At 41.7% G+C, this 14,349-nt stretch overlaps 1 protein-coding gene across 13 annotated transcripts in view; it reads left to right on the top strand.

The window, feature by feature from the left end:
• Positions 1-14,349, top strand: part of LOC307036539 (membrane-associated guanylate kinase, WW and PDZ domain-containing protein 1-like) — an 84,265-nt gene that overhangs the window by 17,728 nt on the left and 52,188 nt on the right. For 12 of the 13 annotated variants that reach the window (XM_079676961.1, XM_079676951.1, XM_079676965.1 and 9 more), the window contains exon 2: positions 8,827-8,943. In XM_079676961.1, the coding sequence (XP_079533087.1) occupies positions 8,827-8,943 (117 nt within the window). Of the gene's footprint in view, positions 1-8,826; positions 8,944-12,240; positions 12,442-14,349 lie in introns of those variants that run through there. The other variant, XM_079676952.1, reaches the window with a different exon arrangement.

Raw genomic sequence — 14,349 nt, 5'->3', positions numbered from 1 at the left:
GCTTTTTTACTTTGACTTTGAACCTGAAGCAATTATTTGTTTTTGTTAAAATACCTGTATAATATTTTTGTCTTGGGCAGCAACTAATATTATTTGCTGTTATTGATTCATGTGTTTATGATTTGACCAGTTAATTGATACTTTTTGTGAACATTAGAAAATATTAAAATATATATAATAAGTATAATTATAATAAGTTGAATTCTTTAGTTTTGCCCACGATTCAAAACCCAAATGTATTCAGTTTATTTTTGGGGGACTATAGGCACTTGAATGCATACTGGCCTATATAACTTTTCAATGCAGTCTGTCTTTTCAGATATATCACCAGGAAACTATAATCTCACTTAAAAGATAGAATAGGTGAACCAAAATCCCCCAAAAATAAATAAATAGAGTAACCAGATAAAGGCATTAACCGACCTAAAAAGCTGTGTTACACTTTTGAGTTAAAGTGCGGAATTCAAACGTATACAAAAAAAACTTTTGCTGAAAATGATGCTATTCCCAGCTTTAGGCTGGGAATAACATGAGAGCAGCTCTGGGTGTGGCTGCTTATGGAGGTAATTATAGAAGGAGAAGTCAAAGGACCGGTCCAGAGCTTTACGGCGGACCTCTCTGTGATTGTTGTTTTTTCCTCTCCACCCCTGCTTTTCTGATTACAGGGCTCACGGAAGGCCGAAATAAGACAGTGGCAGCTTCAAGTGGTAAAAAGTAGCTCAACATACTGCTTCCTTATCTGTGTGTGAAAGGGGAAGAGAGAGTGTGTGAATGTGTTTTAATTGACATGAGAACAAAACAAGTGTGTCCCATGTTTAATATCATTATCATCACGTCTGCTGTATCAGCTGTCATGACCTCTCAGCCTGGATAATGGCTGTGTAATAGCTTGAGATTGCAGCTTCTCTATCACACCAAGAGAGAGCCGAGTGAAAGCCATCACTGAGAGCAGGAGTATTGGATTAGTTCTGTCTGTTGCATCCCACCAGATTTCCACCTCTCTCAGTCGGCCCTCCTTATATTGCTGGATAATGTAGAGTTAAATGCTCTCAAGTGTAACTGGAGAGTCAAGTGTTGACTGACGGGATGTCCTGAGACCAACAGGAAGCCGCTGAAACAATGGAATTTACTGTTTAAGAACCAGCATTTCCAGTTCCTACTCTGTGGCCATTATTTGGAATCAGCAAGAGGAAATACAATATTATTTGTCCTCTGGAGGAAATGCCTTCTCTTTGTGCTCTTCAAGCTCTGGGTTATCGGACTTAGATGGCATGAGATGATGACAAAGGGGGCAATTTAAAGATTTAGAAAATGGCTTCTTAGAAATAAAACAGTAATGGACAGTTAGTGGGTGATTTTGTGTCTATAATTGAGTTTAAGTTTCTGGATTCTCTTGTGCCACAGCACTAAACCAGATAGAAGCACGCAGACAGAGTGGAGCCGCAATAATCAAAATGTGATAACAGACAGGCTTGTGAAATCACCAGCTGACCACTGCTCCTCTAGTTCTGTACAGCAATGATTTCTGTAATATGGAGCAAATCTCCAAGATCTGTATGCAAAGTTAGAAAAGAAGATTGATACCACTCTCATGTCTACACATTAAATATGAAGCTTAGCTCAGCATAATGGCTGGAAACGGCTAACCTGGCTCAGTCTGAAGGTTACAAAATCTGCCAAACATAATCTCTAAAACTCACTGAATAATATATAATGCATTTGTTCTATCTGTATCAAAACTGTAACCACAACCACAAATTGATGTTTTCACAGCTCCAGTTTGTATTTGTATCCGTAGGACTAAATACATTAGCTAAAAATAGACAAGAAAAACGAAGAACGAACTTTGTGTTTGTCGAAAGCACAGCCTTTGTATTGGACTAATACGTGTTAGTCCCACCCAAGACATTGACCAACACATATTGCTCCATAAATGAATCTGGAACAATGTATTGATCCGTGAGCTTCATAGGGTCTGGTACCTATATTTGTTTAACCTTCATGCAAAGATAAACTAGTTTCCTCTCTTTTCAGCTTTCTTGCTAAACTAAGGCTGCTGGCTTCATATTGATCAGACAGGGATGGGATTGGTATTCCTCTCCCCATCTGAATCTCGCTAGAAAGCAAACTAGCATTTCTGAAAATGTTGAGCTTTACATTTAAAGCATGTCCTAGAAGTAGCATGTAGATCTTGAAATGCAGAGCACTGCACCTGGCTGTTTGAGGGCCGAACACCCAGACAGTGTCACCTTACTCCCTTTGGTGGGGATCAAGCCTGTGAAGGCATCTTGTCTTGCACCATAATCTTCTCTGTCATCACTACAGGTAGTGTTTCATTAGGTAGGTGTGTGTGTGTGTGTGTGTGTGTGTGTGTGTGTGTGTGTGTGTGTGTGTGTGTGTGTGTGTGTGTGTGTGTGTGTGTGTGTGTGTGTGTGTGTGTGTGTGTGTGTGTGTGTGTGTGTGTGTGTGTGTGTGTGTGTGTGTGTGTGTGTGTGTGTGTGTGTGTGTGTGTGTGTGTGTGTGTGTGTGTGTGTGTGTGTGTGTGTGTGTGTGTGTGTGTGTGTGTGTGTGTGTGTGTGTTACTGCAGGATTGGCTGCTCTCCTGCCTTTCATTTAACACATAATCTGTGCCAGCGATGACAGTGTTGACCGCACACATGCATGCAGACTCTTGGCATCTTTGTGGTTTTCTCTCCTGTGTTACACCAGATAACACCAGATAAGTCCAGAAGCTGTGTGGAGTTACAAAGTTGATTCATCTTTCGTAAGGTTTGTTAAATTGTATTTGAGCAGTAAAACTAAAGCCTGAGAGTGTTTAAATTCACAACCTGTTATCATCTTCTCTTGTAATATGTATTTTGCTTGCAGAAATCACTCACATTGGAAGGTATTAACTATACAGCATTTTCCCAGAGAACATTTAGGGGCTTTCTACATTGGCAAGTATAAACAGATACATCTATGCGTGGTCTGTTCCCTAAAAGTAAACAATTGATTGGGTTATGCTTGTTTGAGTCTTCTCTTAGTCGTAGTTGTTTGTGTCTGCTTTCCATCCCATGTTGACTGTAACTAAGATTGTTGAGTACTTTTAGGTGCAATGTAAACACCTGGGTGGCAGTGGTGTTAGAAGCTGTCCTATATTTGATTTATTACTGTAAATAGAAGTTGAAATAGCAATCAGAATAGTAGTATGTATAAGATTCAAGATTTAACTGCAGTTATGTAAAGCCCAGTACTTATCTTCACTGTTCTTAAGGACAGTCACTTTTCATTTAGTAGCTTTAATGAACTACAGCAGGCATTAAAAAAGCTTTGTATTTTACAACCTCATAGACTTGAGAGCCACCACTGGGGGGCAGCATCCCATAATGACCACACATGGCTCACCTCATTCGCTGGTTGGCTCTGGGTTGCTATGGTGACGGTGTATGTGTAAAGCACACTTTCAGTGGTGAGGCTCAGAGACACAGAGGGCAGTGTTGAGCTGGAGGACGAGAGATGAATCCCAATCAGCAGCTGAACAGAGCGCCCAAAACACACACACACACACACACACACACACACACACACACACACACACACACACACACACACACACACACACACACACACGTAAATGTTTTCTTATATTCTTCCACTCTCTAAAAGCTTTTCATTTAATATGTGATAACAAAAAAACTCAGATAACCACAACTGCTATTTAGATCTGTTATTCTGTTTGAAATGGTAACCACCTGGCATGTTTACGTCCACAGGCGTGATTGACAGGTATTAGCAGTGACTTGTGGTGATGGCAGCTGTTATGTGGTACTATCGGCTGCAGCTGCTTGAAAGTCTTTTGCTGATGTTTGAAGCAGCCACCAACCATATGTTGTGTTCATTTGTGTTCACCATTATGAAAATTCAAACATTTTATATTTAATCCTCTCCAAATTCACTTCCATTTTGTGTTGCAGAGCGTAAAAAAAAACATCCAAACCTTTTAAATCGAGGTTTCAAAAAAAATTCCAAGATAATGTCTTGTTAGTCCAGTTTTATATGTGAAAACAGAGAAGATTTAGATATCTATACATATTTGAGAGGGCTGAAAACACCTTTTTCTGAACATTTTGCATTAAAGAATTATGTTAATTGATAATCAAATGGATAATTTTTTCTGTGAATTTAATAAATTATTCGGCTTATGTTTGCATCTTGAAGCTTAGACAACCATAAAGATTGCATCTTTAAAACAGATATTCATTTGTTTGTTTGTATATCTGTGTTTTCATTTTCATAGAAATGTGCATGAGAGAATGTGTGAATCATGATCTCCTTAGATGTCTGAGAACACACACATCCCCCCTCCCCCCCTATATTCCCCAAAATGAGACAGGAATGCATAACTAGATTTAAGGTTATGTAATGCTGACTGGAGGCATGGAGGATGTGTATAATCCGCTCTTATTTGGGTTAAACCCATCTCTCTGTCTCACTCTCTTTCTATCTGTAAAACGACAGGGCCCTCACATCCTCACTCATCTCTTCGCGGTTAAAAAGCTCCGATCTCTACCCCCAACAGTCTTTTACCAGCCGGCTCCACAAAAATCTCAGCTCCCAGGAAACATCTCTCGATGCGCTAACGTCTCTGGTGTCTCAGATTTCCCCTGATGGAGTGATTTCATTGTTATGGAGAATCAAGAATATCCTTCTCAAGCTCTCGTATGGTCCATCTTATCATCAAGAGACTGATTTTTAGTTGTTTGTAGTATTTTCACTGACAGTCAGAAAAGCAGTGTCATTTTTCTGGCTGCAACTAACATTTATCTTCTCATCTTTTGATTTATAAAATAGCAGATAATCATTCAAATTGCCCAGTTACCCAGAGCCCAAGATAACACATTTAATTAGTGTGTCTGACTTATTGTCCAAAAGTAAAATATAATCCCATAAATATCATATAATACTATGAATAGCAGCTAATATTCACATAATAGTGGCTCGAAATTGTTCATTTATTGCTTTTTTGGCAAACACAAATGTTTCAATTTAAATGTTGCTCTGTGGAGCCACAACTTTACTAAGCTGGAGTAGTAATTGTTTCATTATAAATGTCCCGAGACTATTTTTCTACATTGCAAATAAGCGTGAATACACTGACGTCGATTATATTGATGTGTGCTATAAAAGCTCACTGAGCAGTTATTGTAATACAGGATCTACATTTTTTTTTTTTAAATATCTGCACCTGTAATAAAAGATGTAATCCCTTAATATAAAACCATTTTATAAAAATATCAGCACAATTCAGACTATATTTAGGAGAAACGGACAGCTATGTATTCACAGACAATACCCTGTATCTTATTGTATACAAGACAAGGATCTCCATTCAATACAAACGGTGAACAATTCACTGTGTATTGTTTAAATTGTGTAGAAGGCTGCAGCGAGTAGTGGTGGAGCTGCGATTATATCTCCTATTTTCTCACCACATCTGGTTGTTTTTGTTGGATTCTTAAGCTTTGTTTTCTTTTTTTTCTTTTGTTACAGTACATGCTGCTGGGAAACCACTTTAAATGGGTCAAGAAAAGAAAATCTATTGCTTTTTCCAATCACTCAAATACCATGAAATTATTTTTGCAAATATGAACATAATATTATCTGGCAAGAAAATAAAGATGTGTAGCACTTTCTGAGGATATCTCTCTGAGCTGAAAATGTATCAAAATCTGACACCACTGAAATGTTACAAATCAAACAATGATTTAGCCAAAACCAGTTGGTTTTTATTTTATGATTTCCTTTTGACATCTACAGCACCGTAACATCTGGTTATATGATAAGTGAAACAGCATTTGTGAAGACAAATCCAGGGAGAAACTAAGTAAACAGTGAATGAGCTGCGCACACACAGTGTTGTGATTGTAATCTCTGATCCGCACGGCTTTAGTCCTCATAAATATTGAATATTTGATGACTTTGTCTTTGATGGAGCACGACACCTGGGCAGCCCGCCCTCTGCTCGCGGTGCGTACCCACAGGAGGGGGGGTTGTTCCTGACAGCGGTCCTTATCTCAGGGAAAGCATCTGAGCCAGCAAAACTGACTCGACGCTGAATGCACAACACTAATGTATGTGTAACATATTGTATCTCCGAGGAGCTGTTCATATAAATCAGATCACCATAGACATGGAAGTGGAGCAGCAGAGGATGAATTGAAAGAATACTTGTATATGTGTGGTGTGTGAGTGCAAATGTGCTGTTGTGTCTGTTTTTCCTTTCACAATCTGACTGCTGCTTGCCTAGCAGGGACCGTAATGATGGTCGTCAGCACTGGCTGGTTGCTAGGTAACAATTACCTGACTGTGCTTTGCTTGCACTGAATTACACAGTTGTGTGTGTGTGTGTGTGTGTGTGTGTGTGTGTGTGTGTGTGTGTGTGTGTGTGTGTGTGTGTGTGTGTGTGTGTGTGTGTGTGTGTGTGTGTGTGTGTGTGTGTGTGTGTGTGTGTGTGTGTGTGTGTGTGTGTGTGTGTGTGTGTGTGTGTGTGTGTGTGTGTGTGTGTGTGTGTGTGTGTGTGTGGAATGGAAAAATACAGCAAGGTACACTACCAACCAGTGTTTCCATTTCTGGGTAGAAAACCATACCAGTGACAGAATTATGGCTATGCTAATATTAGCTTGGCTATGTTTATTTATGAATGGGATTTACATTTTGAATATTATTTGTATTATAACCTTAACCACAACCTCACCAAATGTATCAGGGGCGCTGATTCTAATTGCAGTCACTCAGGCGGCAGATTTTTCCATCCTCATTGTAGAATAACATGTGTTGTTGTTTCTTTTGGGACTTCACATGATTAGTGTTACATGCTTCAGTATTTATAGTAATGTCCATGGGGGGAGGAGGTGCATGTGACGCTGACAGATGATGTCACCAAAGGGCAGATGACAAATACTCCTCTGCTTTAAGACCATTTTCACTTTCTCACCTGCTGCACTGAGGCTTATGATGCGCCTGCCTTCCCCTCTCCCTCTCTCCAGTCGCTCAGCAGCGGCACTTCCTCTTGAGCTGCAAGCACTTCCTACCTCCTTCCTGCCTCATTTAGTGTGATTTTCACTTCCAAACATCAACCACAGCCATGTGACTAACTCTGGTGGCAGTCAACCCATATTGATCTGACCTACATAGACATTTGGATGAAATACACTTATTTACTTTCCAACTGAGAGATATGAAAAGATGAATATCCCCGTCATATATGTGCAGTTAATATGTCTGTGGGACCAATAAAGTAATTATGATTCTGATGAAGCCAGCAGCCAGTTAGCTTAGCTTAGCTTAAAGACTGGAAACTTGATAATTACTTTGTACTTTCTGGCAGTCGTCCAGCACATAACGACACTTAGATTTTTGTATGAATTTAAACAAAATAATAATTGACCATACATTTGTGGATTAATATTGACCTTCTCCAAAGATGTCTTACTACTACTCAAAATTAACTAAGCCTTATTTTGGTAGTAATTGCAGGGGAAAAAGAGTAATTAAAAATGTAGGGTTTCATACAATACAATTTCCAAATAAAAGTTATTCTGGTCTCTTCCACCTACTGTTGCATGAGTTAGTTGTAGCGGAGCATCATTGCTATCATAGTAGCAGGTTTGTGTTCTGATAGTAAAAAACTTTGTTTGCATTTTCAAAGGATGTGGTTGAGGTCTAATTTATTCATTTGTGCCTTGCCGTTTTTCCCCTGATCTAACAATGTTGTTGTGGGAGGTGTAGGTGGAGGTCAAACTGTTTTTTACAACACCCTATCACTGCGTGTTTGCAAAGAGACACCCACTTTTTAGTGATACAATCAAATCTGACAAATGCATCGCCCCCAAGTATTCCTTTTCACACTGAAATATGCCACACTACCTACCCACACTGACCCTGCCATCTGAAAGCACGGGGCCAAGTGAAACTCCTCTGCTGTGATGGTAGGCCGACAGGAGGCCATGGCACCTCCCCCAAGAGAGCGGCTTGCCAGCTCCTCCCAGACATGGAAGATATATTTGGAGATCATTAAATGGTCCTAAATGAGACCCTGGCGTGAGAGCGAGCTCTGACCATCTGGCCCCATTGTGAGCGCCGGTGCTCTAGCCAAACTCAGCTAGCAGCATTTGCACCTCTGATTGGATGGATGCTGAGTAAGCCTGGGAGTTCAAGCCAATCAGAGACTATTTTAATTAATTAACCAAACCCACCTCAATCTCTGTTTCTCTTTAAGTTAAACATCCTGTTACATACTGTGAAGTTCTCTGCACTTCACAGACTGTAAATGTTGTTTATTTATTTGCAATTTGCTCCATTGCCAATCTAATTAAATAGATTACATTTTATATATATGAAATCTCGTAGGTCGAAGCTCCATTGATGGCAGTTTCGCTGGGTCAGGCTGTCCGTCTTTAAACCATGTTTGATAGATTGTTAGCATGCTAACATACTGAACGAAAATGGTAAACATTATTCCTGCTCAACAACATTTGTTTGCTTAAGTAAGCGTTGTTCATCACATGGACACAACATTAATATATATATATATGAACATTTTAATCCATTCTTAATCACAAATATTTACTGCAGGGCTTCTGTGTTTCCAAATCGGCTAGAGAAAGTAGACAATGTCTGACTTGTGCTCTTTAAGTGTCCAGGAGCATTTCAACAATGGAAATGTCACAGCCTTTCATAACCTTACTTCTGGTCAAATGCCGGCATGTAAACAGCGAAGAGACGATGTTTCTTGACGTGAAGGTTTGTTTACTGGAGCTGATTTTGCCTGTCTGCTGTTTCCAGGTCACAAGCTCAACAAGGACCTGAAGCGCTATCTGAGCCTGAGGTTTCAGAAGTCTTCCCCCGACCACGAGCTGCAGAAGACCATCAGAGCCAATCTCTATCGCCATGCTGTGCCTTGTGAGTATATAACAACATTCTAATGGTGATAATATGCTTGTTAATGCTTTAACGTGAATTTAACCAGTCTTTGGCATAGTTTATTCGTCTTTACCCCAATTACCCACTTTCTTTTAGCTTCTTTCTCATTTGTTTTATCTCCTCTTAGTCTCATTCTTGCCTTTCACTCACCCATAAATTATTTTGTCCTTATTCATTTCCTTTTTATCATTTAAAATCTTCACCAGCTCTGAAACGGGCATAAACATACAATTTCCAAACACCATCACTGTGGATTTTTTTCAAATCACTATCCATCAAAGTCACTGGTGACTTGGCCGCGCCATAGGCACCAGTTTCGCAGCTGTCTCACATAACTGTGAAATATTCAAAAAGTGTGTCTCGAGCCAAACATCCAGCACGGTGCCAGACTCCACAGCTGGGCTGGGTTTCGTAACAAACCATTGGATCCGACACAGTCCAGCAGTTTGGGTGACACAGTCCAAATCTACTCTGTTCATTCCCCTACTTTACTCATGTCATGTCTTTTCTTGAATTTTCATAACACCAAAGCTTGAGGCTTAGGCTAGAGTCACACGGAGACGAAACGGAAAACGAACCGAATTCGATATCAAAAAAGTATTCCGTCCACACGAGTCCTCTCGACCCGCTGGAGACGCTGTAGTACATATGCCGGGCCTGTAAGTGGCACTGTACTTCCACCACAAAATACACCAAAAGCAAAGAAGAAGACCCCCCGAGCATGGTTGCCATGGTTGCCTGGTTGCCCTTCTGTTTATTCTCCGCGGTGGATTTAGCAACATGTAGTTCATGTAGTTCTCCATGTCCACTTGTTGCTGATGGTTGGTGTAGAGGAGCTGTAGATTTTACACTAACATCTGTAGCATGGTCAGTAGCTACTGACAGTAGCTACTGACCATGCTACAGCAGTGAGCAGCAGAGGCGGGGAGAGGCGGGGCTATGGCTTCATCGTTATCAGGAAACGATCGTATAGGATGTACACACACGGAGCCGTTAGGCCCCCCAGAGCGTTCCGTCCGCAGATCTACCCACCTTGGGACCCGTTATCGTTATCCGCGTTTCCCTGTCGGCCTCGTGTGGACGAACCGTCTATAAGATAGAGAACTGTAGCGGATACGACCTGTTTCGTCTCCGTGTGGCTCTAGCCTTAAATTGTTTCAATAAATGGCACAGGGGTTCTGGGATGTGATTAGAATGTGTGTTATTGAGTGTTTGTTTGTGTGCGTGCTTGGATCCTCCCTGGTGAATTGTCTTGATTATCACACATATGCACATACCTAATTCAATATAGAAATAGAACATGATTCCACTTCCTTCCTGTTTCTACGGACGAGACCTTGCTTTGTGGTAATCCCTAAAAAAATGAGGATTTTAGACTAGATTCATATATTTTTTTTCTTTCTCTCTCTCTGTTTCTTTCTCATTGCTTATTCTCTCTCTGCCTCTCTGCTGTCTGTCCTTCCCTTGCGCTCAGCCATGTGACTGGTAAATCCGCCTCTGAGCCTCCACTGCATGGGATTATGATGTTCTGATATATTGAAAATAGATGCCTGCCTGATTATGTGAGGAACATGTTGGGCTCTCACAGATATCACGATGGAAAGGCCTGTGCACAGAGGACAGACAGCGTTGACATAATAAAATAGAAAAAGTGTTCAGATATTTGTTTTAATCTTGTTATTTGAAGCACTTCGGGCTGCATGTTTGTATAAAAGCAGTTCAGTTGAGCTGTACAGCGAGAAAATAAATATGTATATATATATGTTGCATTGTGAATGGAGCATTTGCCCATTATTACTTTGAAATATTAGAAGTATTCAAATGTTTGTGTTGAACCTAAATATTTAAAAGGGTCCAGTGTTTTCAAAGTATCATTGACTAGACAGAATGGATTTGGAAAATGCTGCTGTTCATCGATATTGTTCCTATGTAAATAATGTGTTACTGCATATGTAGCACTGAGTCATATAGTTGATACTGAAGAGAAAAGTCTAAACGGATCACAAAAGCACAGGTAGTCAGAAAATATGACTCAAACAGTAAAAAGGAGTTTGTTGGGGATTTCTTTCAGACGTGAATATGGTGCTTTGTGAGTAGCAGCCTTTACAGCAGTGGGATGCTGTATCTGGGATTGATTTAAAAGCAACAACATTGCCTACGTTTATATTGAAAAAGAATATGTCCTCACGTTAAACAGAGATGTATTTCAACAAAAGTCTTTGGCACAGAGGAATAAAAGGCCTTTATATCAGGCTTTACAAACATCGAAAAATTATGATCTTTGTTGGTCTTTTCATTTAATTTGTTTACATAGAGAAACATTTTGTATATCATGAGACTTATTCTGTCTAGGTAATATGTTTGTCTTGACTGTGTGTGTATTTGTCTCATATCTTTTTCCACTAAAGACTGAAAAAGGCAAAATGGGCCACAACACAATGCTGGTCAGCTCTGCACTGAAATGTTTTTACTGTTTACCACTCCTCTCTCTTTCTTTCTTCCTGTCCCTCCCTCTCTCCCTTTCTGTTGACCTACTATCGCTGCCACCTCCTGTTTATTTTCTCTCTCTCACACACACACACATGCAAATGTTTTCTTGGCATGACAAGGCAGAATGACAAAAGGCAGTCAAATAAAAGCCACACTTCTCAGCCCTCTGTTTCCTTTGTCCCGTGTCTCTCATGTCTCCTCCTCCCCCTCTCCTGGGCACATGTGTTGCTCCCTCTTGCTTGACTCGAACAGGTGCCTTTCCCTCCACCACTGGTCGAGGTGTTTTCTTTTCCCTTTGAGGCATGTGTTTGAATGTGTGTGTTTATATGAACCCCCCCCCCCCCCCCCTGTCTCTGTCAACCCATCCTCCTCCTCTCTCTTTCATACCCTCGCTGCTACAGATGGCCATTGTGATCATGTGCAGCAAATGTCACAATTGATAGAGAAGTCGTTCTCTCGTGGGATTCATTTCCCTCACGTCTACAGCTGCTGCTTGGGGATGAGGGTTATCTCGGCGTTATCCCAGTGTTTGAGCCACAGTGTGACCCAATCACCCCCCCCCCCCCACCCCACCCCACCCCCACCCCCACCCTGATCTCTCCCTCTCCCTCCCTGCTCTCTTCTCTGTCGTCCTCCTCTCTTCCCTTCAAATCCTCCAGTGAGTGTCAGCGTCCCTGTGGCTCGGCGGTGACTGCTGCCTTCCTCTGTCTCTCTCTGTCACACTCTAGCTGCTCCCACTGTCTCCTTGCCTCTGCTGCTCTCACCCTCCATCTCCTCCTCTCTCTCTCTCTCGCTCTCTCTCTTACTCCCTCTCTCTCTCTCTCAACCTCCCCTACTCGCTGTCCTTCACTCCCTCGCTTCCTTGTTTTCCACTCCACTGCCGATCTCGGGGAAATCATTGTTGGAGACAAATTTCTCTGTTTGCCGCTCACACAATGAAAGGGATTACGGCTTGATTTACTGGCTTCAGGCTCTCTCTGCATCCAGGCAAGTGGCAGCTCCTTATTCTCTCCTCATTCTCGCCGTCTTCTTTTTTTCCACTCTCATCGCCATCCGCCATCCAAAGCCTGTGATGTATGCATGGCAGAGACTGTGTGTATGTGGTTGATGCTGTGTATATAGGCTAAGGGAATCAGGGAAGGTGGGGGTAGGGGTGGGAATTATGTGAGGGAAAGAGGGGGGGCAGGCACACTCGGAGCAGGCACGTCCAACCCAGAGGGACAGATGGCCAGTAGCCCTGGTGCTTTTTCCTCTTAGGTTTTCTAATTCACCCTGCAGGCTTTGTGTAAGGCCTACTAGTACACAGACCCTCTTTTCAAGAAGCAAGAGATGGCTGCTCTCCTTAGCTAGAAGAGGAAGGGAGGGTGGGGGGTTATATGTGTGTGAAGAACGTACAGGGTATAGTGAAGGAGAAGAGAGGAGGAGGAGGAGGAGGAGGAGGGGGGGGGGGTTTGTTGTAGAGGCAGGATTTTAAGAGGAGGTTAGGAGAGGAGAAGATATGAGGAGCTGAGACGGGGGTCATCAGCCTCGAATGCATGGAGGTCAGGTCCAGATGCTGCTCAAACAAAAGGGCTTCTCTGGGGGAACGGCAGGGGGAAGCGTGGCACTCGCCATTGTGTGTGTCGCTGCATTGCAGGGTGCTGCTGGGGAGCCTCATGCTAATGATGGCCATTCATTCTTGTAACGGATGAGTGGGCCCCTGCTTCTGTTTGCCTGCTTTTCACAAACGCACGGTTCATATTTTGTTCATGTGACCAAATATCTGCTCTGTTAACAAACGATTCCCTCTGAAAAACAGCAAGGATGGGGGGGGGGGGGGGGGAAAGGATGGCTTCCAAGCTCTGTGAGGAAGCTGGGAAAATATGTGTTTTTGCATAGTGATGATGCATGAGGACAGGTGCAGATTCTGTGTGTGTGTGTGTGTGTGTGTGTGTGTGTGTGTGTGTGTGTGTGTGTGTGTGTGTGTGTGTGTGTGTGTGTGTGTGTGTGTGTGTGTGTGTGTGTGTGTGTGTGTGTGTGTGTGTGTGTGTGTGTGTGTGTGTGTGTGTGTGTGTGTGTGTGTGTGTGTGTGTGTGTGTGTGTGTGTGTGTGTGTGTGTGTGTGTGTGTTTACATAGGCTATGTATTTGAGAGGGTAATGTTTAATGCATTTCTTGGTGTTTTCATTGCCATATTTAGCATATTAACCGATGCAGTCACAAACTGGCATCATTTGGTACCATAAGAATAGATCACATACAGGCCAGAATAACTGCAGATCTTCCTTCCGTCTCTGATGTTGATTTATTATTGACAATCCCCTCCAGGCCTATTTCAAAGGCATCTTAGTTAGAAGAAAATTACAAGCAATTACACTGTCTCTTTCTGCATTAATGTTTAGAACATATATGCTGAGTTTGATTTTACACAAACTCGACTACCTAATGAAAAACAACTGCAATTACGAACCTCACACTTATACGTTTAGCTCACAAAAATATTAGTTATTCGTAATCATCATTCATGTTTCTTCGCCAAGCTCATGTAAGACAAATGTCCTTTGATCTTGTGAATACCTAGGTAAAGGTGTGTTGACAGGATCACCCCAGAGTCACTCAGGTTAAATGAAAGTGATCACTTTCTGATTAATGAGCCAGTATCCTGTCACACAACTGCAGAAATGCTTTATGTAGTCTCCTCTGTACTGCTGGGGTACTGCCTTACTTTCTTGATTTGACCAGAGGGATACTTTAGCCAACCCAGGAGTCCACATGGAAGAAAAACAGAGCTTGGGATTGTTGATCAAATGAGTATTCTCTTAACTATTTACAGATTATATTTTAGACAGCCTTCTAGTGTCTTTGAGGTCTAGGAGAGGAACTGTACCAATTCACTAGCCGAACAAAGATTCTCTGTT

Source organism: Notothenia rossii (assembly GCF_949606895.1).
Source record: "Notothenia rossii genome assembly, chromosome: 4".
NCBI lineage: Eukaryota > Metazoa > Chordata > Actinopteri > Perciformes > Nototheniidae > Notothenia > Notothenia rossii.
This window is presented reverse-complemented; position numbering and strand designations above follow the sequence as displayed.